A 12,433-nucleotide genomic window follows, 5' to 3' on the forward strand; every position below is an offset into this window, starting at 1 on the left:
TTTTTAGAATCACGGTCAAGGCTTTTCAAAGAAGAAAGCACCGGATGCAGGGGTGGCAGACTAGAAGGCACGGACTGAGCGCCAGAGTAACTAGATACAAATTAGACCTTCGCATCGTTCAGGGATGGAGGAAAATGAGTCAGGAACATGAAAGGCTTCTTTCAAATTCTTCTGAACTGAGTATTTTATTTACTTATTAGTTTGATTTTCACTGAAAAACATAATTTACTGTGTCTCATGTTTTGGTTATCCTCATTCAAGCCATTACGGCTAGAGAAACCTATCAAACACCCAGACAGACAGGCTTAGTTTACATGAAAACACACTCTTTTTTCGGCATTTTGTATGCCGTAAAGTTCGATGGGGACACACAACACTTTTTTCTAGGAACAGCAATACTGGGGCTGAACAACCCCAGTTTTTGCCCTTTTGGTCACAAGAGCAGCCGCACAGAGGAGACAGCCAGGTGGGACAGCAGATGCCCTCCGCAGACACGGGTAAGTCTGCTGGCGGCGAGACAACTGCGTGTCCACTTGAAGTCTGTTCATTTGTACATTTCCTAAAGAACGAAACCATTTGCTAAAAGATAATTCAGATGTCAAAAATGGCCTTAGATCATGATTGTCTCCACGATAAAGAAAAAACAAAACCTTTTTGTTTTTTCAGTCTGGTAGCACTTGGTATAAAACAGCACTCTAGATAAAAATTGAACAGTTTTAGTATCTTTAGTAAGCAAGCCTTCATGTGGCTTCCATATGCTTGTGTCAGAATGGACTTAGTGATAACTAGTGATAGAAAGACCGCCCCCAGACCAGGACTGGCCTTTCACGCAGGAACCTAGGACTTGATAGCCGCTCTCAAATTGAACCAAAACCCTTCCTGCTGAGCCTCATCCGCAGGCCACTCCAGGTAGGTCTTGGTGTTCATGATCTTCCGCAGCTTACAGAAACGCTGCGGGATGGCCTTCTTCTCGATGGGCTCCAGCAGAATGAGAATGGCAGCATCGTTGTTCTCATCGAAGAGACGGAAATGGGAGAAGTCCAGCTCGTACTTGCACCACTCACTCTTCACAAAGTTTTCGGAAAGCACAAAGATGGTCTTGTGGCTCTTTTCGATGGAGTCGATGATATTGTCAATAATCCATTTGCCGGGAATAAAGTCCCGCTTATGAAGGCACAACTGAAAGGGAGGGTTGAAGTGCTCCAGCTGCTGGACCATGAGGTTCTCTACCCAGTGGGAATCCCGCTCACTGTAGGACACAAAGGCGTCGTAACAGACGTCCCTCTGCGGGGCTCTCTTGGGCTTCCTCTTGGCCTGGAGCCAGGCCCACATCATCTTCATGTACCACAGTCCATGGAGATGGTGGCATAAGGCCCCCGTGAGCAGGATCAACAGGAAAAGGACACAGCACACAGCAGACACCACAGCCACCCTGTGGCACTCAGTCACCGAGAGACGGGTGTCCTGAACCCGCTGGCCCCGCACGTGGGATGGAGAATCACACAGGTAATTCTCGGGCCAGTCAGTGAGGAGCTGGGCCAGTGCCCGCCGCTCCCGAGTGAAAGACAAGAATTCACAGGTGCAAATGAAATTGTTGCCGCCAGCTTCCAAAGTCTTCAGGTTTTGAAAAGAATCCAGTTGTTCCTTGGAGAAAGTATTTATCGTATTTCTGCTGATTCTCATGAGTAGTAACATGGGTAAGAAGGAGGCATCTGGGAGAGTCTTCAACTTGTTTCCAGAAATATAAAGTTCTTTGAGTTGTGGCATTGTCAAAGAAAATGAATTGAGGTTGTTATTGCTAATATCTAAAATTTCCAGGGTCTGAGGAATGCAGTCAGTTAAACTGTGTATTTTTGTGCTAGATAAGTTCAAATATTTCATCTTCTCTGGCCACTGACAAGTGTGAGGTATAGGATGGAAATTATTCCTACTGATGTCAAGGTTAGTCAGATTTTTCAAATTAAGCAAAATTTCTCCAGTTTTCTCCAATGATGTCAGATGGTTTTGCCTTAAAATTAAGGTTTGCAGGGAGGGCCAGGCATTCTCACAGGCTGAGTTTCTCAGTAAGTCTTCAACCAATAAATTCTCATTAAGATCCAAATATTCTAATGATTTTAAATGTTGTGAAAGTGAACAAGGAACCAGAAAAACCTTGCTATTTTCTATTGTGATTCTTTTCACTTTTCCTATAAATGCATATATATTTCTCAGATCATAAAATAAGTAAAAATCTGGAATGTGCAACCTTCGTATTATTAATGTCTCTACGTTACTTAGACCTTTAACTGGGTCCAGAATGGATATATCAAAATCACCAACTCCTCTATAGATACAGTTATCAAACTCCACATCTAACATTCCAGAAACATAATATAACAGTTTCACAACTTCTTGAAAACTAGGATCAGTGATTTCCACATTTCTGAATGTAAACTTTCTAATAAATGTCTTAGTTTCATTGATGGATACTTTTGAAAAACGGAAAGTGTTCAAGCGAGTATCTATCAGTTCCAAATGTTCCAAGGAACTTAAAAGGTCCACGAAAATCTCCAGCAGGAAAACAGGCTGCTTCATGTGAAGGACCAGATGGCTGACGTTCTGAATGGACTTCAAACTCTGGGGCCCGTACCTCTGGAGACTGGAAGCGTCGATCTCGAGTTCCTCAAGAAAAGTGAGTCCCACAAAATCCTTTTCCTGAATTTCAGTGAAGCTGGCACTATTTCCTACTCTCAAGATTCGCAAATTGGTGAGATGAGAAAAAAGAGATGTTTTCCCAAGTGTTTTATAAGGATTTCCCAGTAAGTTTAAAAATTTCAGGGCAGCGAGGGGCTTGAACCAGGAGGACGATAAAGTAGATAAGCGATTGCTGGATAAGTCCAAGTGTTCGAGACTCCCCAGGGAGCAAAAGGAATCTTCCTCTATGGTGTTAATGTTGTTGGACCCCAGCCTCAGAGCCTTGAGGTTCACACACATCCGCAGGTCACCGTTGCTGACATAGGTGATCATGTTGTCGGACAGGTCAAGGCTTTTCACAGTGGCCGTGAGCCCTGTGGGGATGGAACTTAAAAATCTGGAGCGGCCGTCACAGACACCAGTGGGGTCACAAGTCAGAGAAGAAGCCTGACCAGTAGCCCCTTCCTTGGACAGGCTGATTACGACCCCCAAGAGCCACACTGTCCACAAAACACGTGACATCATCCCGTGATTCAACCTACAAATAAAAGAGGCTCAAGTGAGTGGTTATGTTTGATGGCATATTACGATTCCAGTTCTCGAGAAACGTTTTGTAAAGTATCATGCGTACGCACGCACACACCTGCACACCAGAGCTACCGGGAAATAGCCGAGAGGCAACCAGCTATTTAATTAATTAATGTAACATTAATTAATTAATGTAAGGATAAATGAATGAATTCCCTGACACATTCATCACCACTCACAGAAATACACTGCCACTGTGCAATGACTTAAAAGCGCAATACCGTCTGGGAGTACAGAGCAGGGCTCAATCAACACGGGTGGAAAGAATGAGTAAATGAATGAATGGAAGGATGAACAAGCAAGCAGCCTAAGAAAAGGGGCTAAACTTTACCATACCAGTTTATAATCACCTGCTCCTGCACTTCAAGCCTTCTTATATTTAAGCGTGCCTCTTCCCTGCCTACAGTCCCCAGTGAGTTAGAGACCCCAGAGCCAAACTACAGCTCCTATTGGACAACTATTCACAGAACGCAGTTCCAGGAATGCATGCTGGTTGACCAAAAGAAAAAAAGGACCCATTCTTTGTCAATGCTGTCTGGCAGCTTCTCCTAGCAGGCAGGAAGGCTGCTGGGAACACTAGTCAGAACAAAGTGATATGCTGTGCTAAGGGACAGTCAGACCATGAGACCTTTCCCTTCCTGCAGAGAATTAAGACAGAAAGTAGTGCTTGCCTCCGGATGGGCGGTTCGGACGAACGTGGGGGAAAGAAAGCTGTCGGCACACTTTCCACCGGTGAAGCCGACACTTTCTCTCCTCCCAGTCCTCCTCGAGCTCTGTTCAGCTCTCTCATTGCATGTGTCTGCGCCCCTCTGTCTGTGTCTGATCACTGAATTCACTGCACTAACTTTTTTAAAGATTTAGCTCCAAGAACAAAACTTTTCAAGGATAAAATCAATTCCCCACCTTCCTAGGTTCCCATAGAATCTGAAAGATTATAAAGGTCTAGGCTATGTAACTTACAGGCACAGAAAATTAAAAGATGACTAACATTAATGCATATTTGGGCCCTAGCTGGTGTGACTCAGTGGATTGAGCACCTGTGAACCGAAGGGTCACCAGTTCAGTTCCCAGACAGGGCACATGCCTGAGTTGCAGGTCACATCCCCAGTGTGGGGCATGCAAGAGGCAACCACACATTGATGTTTCTCTCCCTCTCTTTCTCCCTCCCTCCTCCTATGTCTAAAAAAAATAAGTAAATAAAATCTTTTTAAAAAAAATACATACTTGGTCTGGGAATGCAATTGCTGTTGCAGCCAGATTTTTTTTTAGCCGCACCAATGTCTCTGTTTTCCATTCCCTCCTATCTTTTTTAGATAACTGGGGTCATACCATGCATATTTATTCAAGATTTTCATTTCTCATCTTGAAAAAGCTTGACATCTATATCAGTATATAAATACATTTCTGATCTTTTCCAATGAATCATGGCATTTTGCAGTGTAGGTCAACTATAATTTCATAATCACCACCAGGCAATTTCATCATTGTGCAAACATCACAGAGTGCACTTACACGAGCCCACTACACACCCAGGCTACATGGTGTAGCCTGCTGCTCCCAGGGTGCAAGTCTGTACAGCATGTCGCTGTACAAAACAACACGAGATGACATCATGCATAAGAGAAAATGATGTAATCCAGAGAAGGGGTAAACACGAAATGTATGAGGCTGCTGCTGGGATAACACAGCATACTGTTTCACAGCAAACTTTTCAAATATCAATAGAAAGAGTGCACTCTAAAATAACAATAAAAAGCATAGTACAGTAAATGTCAATGCATAAACCAGGAACATAGTCGTTTGTTATCATCACTAAATTATGCACTACCCATAACTGTGTGTGCTGTACTTCTGTGTGACTAGCAGTGCAGTAGGTCTGTTTACACCGGCATCACCGCAAACACAGGAGTAATGTGTTGCGCTGTGACATTACAACGGCTGCCACGTCACTCAGTGATAGGAATTTTTCAGCTCCATTATAACCTTATGGGACCACCATCATATATGTGTTCCATTGTTGGTCCATCGTGTGGTCTGACTGAAATGTTGTATGGCACAGGACTGTCACTATTACAGTTATTAAGTTATAGGGGCTCTTTATGTACTCTGGAAATGGAAGATAGGTGTGTTAAAAATATCTTCTTCCACTCTGTGGTTTGCCTTTTCACTTTCTTAGTGGAATCTTTTAATAAACACACGTACTTAAATTTTCTATTGTTTTTAATAGTGATTTTTGTGACGTGTTTAAAAATTCTTTCTTACATTATCACAAAGATACTCATTATTATTTCCTAAAATCTTTACTGTTTTGCCTTTCATTTTAAGGCCTACAGTCTACCTGGAATTCATATTTGAGGAAGCAGACAGGATTATTTTTTTTTTCCAATTGAGCCAGCACCATTTTTAAAAAGATCATTCTGGGAAAACAATCAACAATATTACCTTTGCCAACGGCCACATGTTCTCGGGGGGTGGGTCTGTTTCAGTGCGTTCTGTTCTGATCTTTGTCTGTCCTTGTACCGGTAACACACTACATTAAATATATCTTAATATCCAAGAGAGTAAGTCCTTTCTCCTTACCTTCTTCAGGTGAGTCTTGGTTAGTCTGAGTCCTTTGCATATCCTTCTAAACTGCATAGTCAGTGTATCCGTTTCAAAAGCAAAACCTGCTTATTTTAATTGACAATGCCATGAATCTGTAAACCAATTTGGGAATTGTTGACATCATTACAATCTTAAATCTCCCAATCCTTGAACATGGCATATCCTTCCACTTATTTAAGATTTCTTTAATTTATCACAGTAACATTTTATGGTTTTCTGCACAGAGGCCTGGGGCATATTTTGTGAGATATATTCCCAAGCACTTGATACTTGTGAGTTTTGAAAAAGGTATTATGTATGTGACGTATATTGAGATGTGACATATACATCCATATGTATAAGTTTAGTTAAATTTTATATATTTACTTTGCATTGAGCAACCTTGATGAACTAACTTAGTAATTCCACAGTTTGTAGATTTTTTTTAAATTTCTGGATATACAATCATATCACCCAGATATAATGATCCTACTTCTTTTTTACAATCCTTATACTTTTTCAAAAAGATGTTGTTTATTAAGCCCTGGCTGACGTAGCTCAGTGGATTGAGCACGGGCTGTGAACCAAAGCATTGCAGGTTCAATTCCAAGTCAGGGCACATGACTGGGTTGCAGGCCACAGCCCCCAGCAATCACACATTGATGTTTCTCTCTCTCTCTCTTTCTCCCTCCCTTCCCTCTCTAAAAATAAATTAAATATTTTTTTAAAAAGGCAAGTTGTTTAAAAAAATAGATGTTGTTTATTTATTTTATAAAGAGGGGAAGGGGGAGAGAAAGATATTGGTGTGTGGTTGCCTCTCGCATGCCCCCTACTGGGGACCTGACCTGACCTGGCCCACAATCCAGGCATGTGCCCCGAATGGGAATCGAACCATCAAACCTTTGGTTTGCAGATTGGTGCTTAATCCACTGAGCCACACCAGCCAGGGCCCAATCTTTATACTTTTATTTAATTTTCTTGATTACTAAGTGTTGAATTTATCAAATCTCTTTTTTCTTCCTGCATCTATTGAGATAATAACAAGAATTTCCTCCTTTACCCTGTTAGTAAACACTGGTGATTGCATGAGTCAATTTTAGTGTTAAGACAATTTTGCATTTTTAGAATAAACCCCAATTTGTCTGGATATATTATTTTTGTATGTTGTTGGATTTTATTTACTCATATTTTGTTTAAAATGTCTGCACCCCCATTCAGAAGCTAATGTGCCCTGTCAGTTTTCTTTCCTTGGGCTGAATTCATTAATGCCACATTCCAAGCCTGCAGTTTTTGTCATTACAGTTTGTTCGTTTATCTTGTTTTCACGAAATACATTAAGTTGATCTATTGAACAGCTAAGCAATTATTCAAATGTTCTTCTTCTTTCAGTTTTGGTAAATTGTGTTTTTCAAGAAATTTATCATTTGGGTTTTTTTAAGTTATCAATACGATTATTTATAATATCTTCATCATTTTAATGCCTGCAGGACTATAGTAAATAGTCCTATATTAGTCCTTGGATGAGTTATCTGTGCCTGCTTTTTTGAATTATCTTGCAAGATATTTACCATTTTACTGGCATTCTAAAAGAAACCAACTTCTCATTTTATAGATCCTCTATTTTTCTATTTCATTCATTTCTATTTTTATATTACTGTTTCCTTCCTTCTGCTTTTTCTAGATGTCACTCTTTTGATTCTAGTTTCTTGAGGTACATATTTGCTCATTAACTTTCAGCCATTCTTTATTTCTAATATACCTATTTAAGGTACTAAATTTTCATCTACTCCTTGGTTTAGCTGTATCCTCCAGGTCACTTTCTCTTCTGTTCTTTCCATATTTTAGTGTTTTTCAAGTTTCAGTCTAGGTATTTTCTTCTGAGATGCTTCCTCATTAATTATTCCTTCTTCAGCCGTGTTCAACTACTGTCAAACCCATCATCCACTGCTTTTAACTTATTTCGTTATTGCAACTTTCATCTTTATAATTTGTATTTGGTTCTTTTTCGCTTCCACTTTGTTATTTTTTTATAGTTTCCAATTCTCTCCCAAAACTTTCAATGTTGTCTTTTAACACCTTGAGGACAGTAAGCATACTCTGACCAGCTGTAGCACTTTTGACAGCCATGAAGAACAGGAAGTTAAAGATTAAGGCCTGGGGCAGTCCCGATGAGACAAGCAAGGCTGAACTAGGGAAGACAAATCCTCATGGAGATCGCAGCACAGCTTTGACTTATCTGGACGGCTCAGACAATTTTAAACTCCGAAAATGGAGTAACCTGACTTCTGGAACGCTAGTGCTCATGGGTACCTGCTGGAGCAAAGGGAATGTTCCTCCAGAAGAGAGCATCACCCTAGGCCTCAAATGCCTGTCTACAATTTCCCAGATACAATGTTCAGTGCAAATAAAAAAGCAACCAGTTGATAAAGGAAAAAAGATAATAAGTATGAGGAGAGTAGAAACAGGAGACAATGGAAACTAACCCATAAAGACTATTGACCTAGTATTGTACCTACCTCTAAAATCAACAGAATTAAGATGAGATGGCCATTGCTGTTTGGTACTATATTTATTCTATTGTCATTCTGGTTAATCAGTTACTGAAAAAAAATATACTTAGTATAACTGTACCGGGCAACCAAAATCATTTGATGTGTTCCACTTTGTAATACATAGCACAGAGCTCAAGAAATGTATACTAGTTTTTGGCTAAGATTGAAGGTTGAATACATCTATTTTCTACTACTATTTTCACTAGTAGAAAATTTATAAGAACATAGATTTTGGGCTATTTCATACAAATACTATGTGGTACTGATACCACGGTGAGTTTTCAACAATAATAATTATTGATGATGCTAAAACTACAGTAAACAATGTGCCACTTAAGATCAGAGTTACTTCCTCAATACGTTACAGCACTGGGACAGAGAAACCCTCTGTGGAAGACACTGGGGAAGGGGAAGGTGATGACTCAGGTCAGACTGCGTGGAGTTATGTCCAAACGAGGGATGGGCGTCTGGACAAAGTATGATAACCATCTGCTTGAACTCAGGAAGCAGACAGGGTAGTGAGGAATTATTCATCCAAGACCGAGGAGAGGACGGAAGTCTGAGAAAACAGCCTGGTATTAGAGGTGAGTTATGCTGCAAACATTTGCTGATCCAGGATAGGCAGGAAGTGAAACCCTGTGGCCCACAGGGAAACCGCAACCAGATACATTAGGGTTAGGGCTGTGAAGTCTGGGTGAAGCAGGAGGGGAGGAGAAGCTCATGGCCCAGTGCAGAGCACAGCACTGAAAGTGAACTCTCCATAAAGCCATGCACAGAAAAAAGGCTGCACCTTATGGGAACAGGGACCTAAAAAATCTCTGCCCTCTGACCCAGAGTCTCAACCTGGCTGGAAGCCAGCCTACTAGAACTCCCCTGTAGGAAACCAGAACCCCATGCTGGCCATATAGGCTGATGCGGATCCAAATATTAAAACATACAACAACTAAAACTATTTCAAAATTGAAGAAAAATGTCAGATTACAAATGTATATGAAAGAAAGAAAGAGAAGAAATTTCTCACCTAGCCCCAAAACGATGAAATATCTTCAAAGGGCTGAGAAAACATACTTGTCCATCTTATACCAGCAATTTTCAACCTTTTCATTTCATGGCACAGGTAAACTAATTACTAGCATTCTGCAGCACATCAAATACACACACACACACACACACACACACACATTTTGCCGATCTCACCAAAAAATATGTATAATTTTGATTCATTCACATCGGACAGCCATTGTTGTGTTGGCTGTTGTCATTTTTTTTATTTGGCAATCTAAGGGAAACGGTCAATATCTCTGACTAAACAGTCAGGTACTGCATGTTTTAAAAATTCTTGTGGCACACCGGTTGAAAATTGCCGTCCTAGACATCTATACACATTTAAATGATCATTCAAGAGCAAAGGCAAGAGAGATATTTTTGGACATTCAAAAATTAAAAGAGGATTTTTATGCCCAGACTCTCATTGGAAGAAGTGCCCCAAAACATGTTCTTTAGCAATATGAAAAATGAACTTGGTAAGAACAGGCTGCAAGAAGAAAACTTGAATTTTTTTTTGACAGTGCACTCTTGACTTCATCTTTATCTTTTTTAAGTATATCTTATTGATTATGTTATTACACTTGCCCCAAATTTTCCCCCTTGCTCCCCCCTGCCCAGTACCCCACTTCCCTCCAGCAATGCCCCCCTTAGTTCATGTCCGTGGGTCATACATGTAAGTTCTTTGGCTTCTCCATTTCCTATACTAGTCTTCTCATCCCCCCTGTCTATTTTGTACCTACCAATTATGCACTCAGAAATTCAGATGTGGCTTTTCATTATGGGGGAAAAGTAATGGAAATTGTGAGTGATATCATGGGGAAAATATTTTTTTACAAACAAGCCTACTATTTGGAAGAAGTAAATACAACTTATATTTACTAAAAGATCCCTATAAGGAAATCACACCCAAGATGCAATATATAATAAATCATGCTCATTCAGGTTAATCAAAACAAGATATTTAACCAGCCAAGCCAAATTCTTTTTAAGAAATGCAAAAGAGCCCTGGCTGGTGTACCTCAGTGGATTGAGTGTGGGCTGTGAACCAAAGGGTCGCCAGTTCGATTCCCAGTCAGGGTACACACCTGGTTTGCGGACCAGGTCCCCAGTGGGGGACACGTGAGAGGCAACCACACATTGATACTTCTCTCCCTCTCTTTCTCCCTCCCTCCCCCTCTCCAAAAATAAATAAAATCTTTAAAAATAAAGAAATAAAAAATAAAATAAATAAACAAATGCAAAAGATTAACTGATAGCTTAGAAACCTCCAAAACATGCTGTCAAGTTCTGACATTATAACAGGTGTAAAAGATGCAAATGTTCTGTGCTTAAAACAGGAAGAAACTTAAAATATTAGTGAATAAGTCATTTTCAAATAGTCACCATGGTTGCCATTTCCCTTTTTTTTTGGTGTCTAATTTCAAGTCAGGCACCCTACCTACCAGATGCTTTCTGGTCCAGATCTGAATTAGTAAAGTGCAGATAAGACCTTCTGCAAGATTTGTACCGTCTCAGATTTAAATTTTCTCTCTCTCTCCCTCTCTCTCCTTCTCTCCCCACGTCCCACCCCCACGGAGAAAAACACTATCCTGGCTTGCACCTAAGTTCCAAACACAAGTTCTCATTTGCAGAAGTTGAAGAAGTTAAAAGTCAAAGCATTCTGATTTTAAAACGTCGTCTCTGCTGAATGCTCTATGTTATGTTCTAAACAGAACTGATTAGATACCACCCTGTCTGACACCACTCAGATACTCTAAGGATTAAAGGAACTGAAGACGGGCGCGCGAGGGCGAGCTTCAGGACCATCCCCAAGCAGAGGCCAGGCTCGGGTTGGGGAATGAGAATCCTGAACCGTCCCTACTTCTAAGCCCCTGTGACCAAAATCCGACCTTGACAAGCTGGGTCCGGGCGGTAACCAGCACGCGCAGACACACCCCCAGCAGGATGCACAGGTGCAACCTCGAAAGCTTTTCCGTGGTTCCCCTCCCGGACCCGCTCAGAGTAAACGGTGCCGAGGCGGAGGCGAGGGCACACAGAGCGCGGCCTTTGGGGAACCGGGAAGTCCCAGCCCAGGGCCGGGGTCACCGGCCACCTCGGCCCCGGGGGACGCGGCTGCCCGCAACCCTGGAGCCAAAGGAAGCTCCCGGGCGGCTCCAAGTCACCGAAGGGCGCTCGCCCAAGCCTCTGCTGTGCCCCGTCCCTTTCCGAGTGTCCCCTGCCCCTCCCGAGGGCTGACCTCCGCGTGGACTTGGCGTGTTCACTCCGCGGAGCCGTGCAGAGTGGGGCCGAGGGGCGTCGAGGTCCTCGGGGGTCGATGCACCCCCAACCCCTCGGACCCGGACCTGAGCCGCCTGGCCGGGGTCCCAGGTGCAGCCGAGTGAGAAGCTGGGGACCGGCTCCCCCGCGCCCATCAGGGAGCCACGTCTCCCCTCCGCCCCTGCCCCGCGCCCACCAGAACGCCCGACGTACCAGGGGGACACGGAGTCGCCACCAGGTGCCTCGCGACCGGCCCCGCCGGCCGCAGGAGGAAAGTGAGGGGAAATTGCGCGCAGCGGGGCGTCCCCTGCTTTCGGGGCCCGGGAGCCGCCGGGCCCGCCCAGCGCGGGAGGCGTGCCCACCTCGGCACCAGCGCCTGGAGGCTGCGCCAGGCCCGCCGCGTCCGCCTTTCCGGGCAGGCTCCGTCAGGTGACCGTGACCGAGACCGTGACCGCGGTCCTGACCAGCAGGAGGAGGGCCAGATCGGTGTGCTCGGGTCCTGCCCCGACCCCGAGCTGGTGCGGGCCGGGATCTGCGGGCAGCGCTGGGGGCTGGCTGGGGGTCGCGGGGCAGGAAAAAGAACCAAGATGCTAGAAGCCCCCTGGTGGGATTTTCCAAAGCACTGGGGAAGATTTCGCAACCCAAGAGAAGGCTGATTACTCAACCAGCATTTTCTTGAGGCTTCAGGCATCCAAGCCTCACATTACCCTGAAACACACCATCCTGATACTCCA

General features: G+C 43.2%; 1 protein-coding gene across 3 annotated transcripts in view; it reads right to left on the minus strand.

Annotated features, from left to right (window-relative positions):
* TLR2 (toll like receptor 2) overlaps window positions 1-12,026 on the minus strand; it is a 45,655-nt gene extending 33,629 nt beyond the window's left edge. The window contains exons 1-2 of one of the 3 annotated variants that reach the window (XM_045830964.1): window positions 11,913-12,026; window positions 157-3,211 (exon numbers count right to left, since the gene is read on the minus strand). In XM_045830964.1, coding sequence (XP_045686920.1) covers window positions 838-3,198 — 2,361 coding nt within the window. In that variant the 5' untranslated portion in view covers window positions 3,199-3,211; window positions 11,913-12,026 and the 3' untranslated portion in view covers window positions 157-837. Of the gene's footprint in view, window positions 1-156; window positions 3,212-11,679; window positions 11,867-11,912 lie in introns of those variants that run through there. The other 2 variants (XM_045830965.1, XR_006784803.1) reach the window with 2 other exon arrangements.
* Between the last annotated feature and the right edge of the window lie 407 nt (window positions 12,027-12,433).

Source organism: Phyllostomus hastatus, unplaced genomic scaffold (assembly GCF_019186645.2).
Source record: "Phyllostomus hastatus isolate PE091 unplaced genomic scaffold, TTU_PhHast_1.1 phas_contig_159, whole genome shotgun sequence".
NCBI lineage: Eukaryota > Metazoa > Chordata > Mammalia > Chiroptera > Phyllostomidae > Phyllostomus > Phyllostomus hastatus.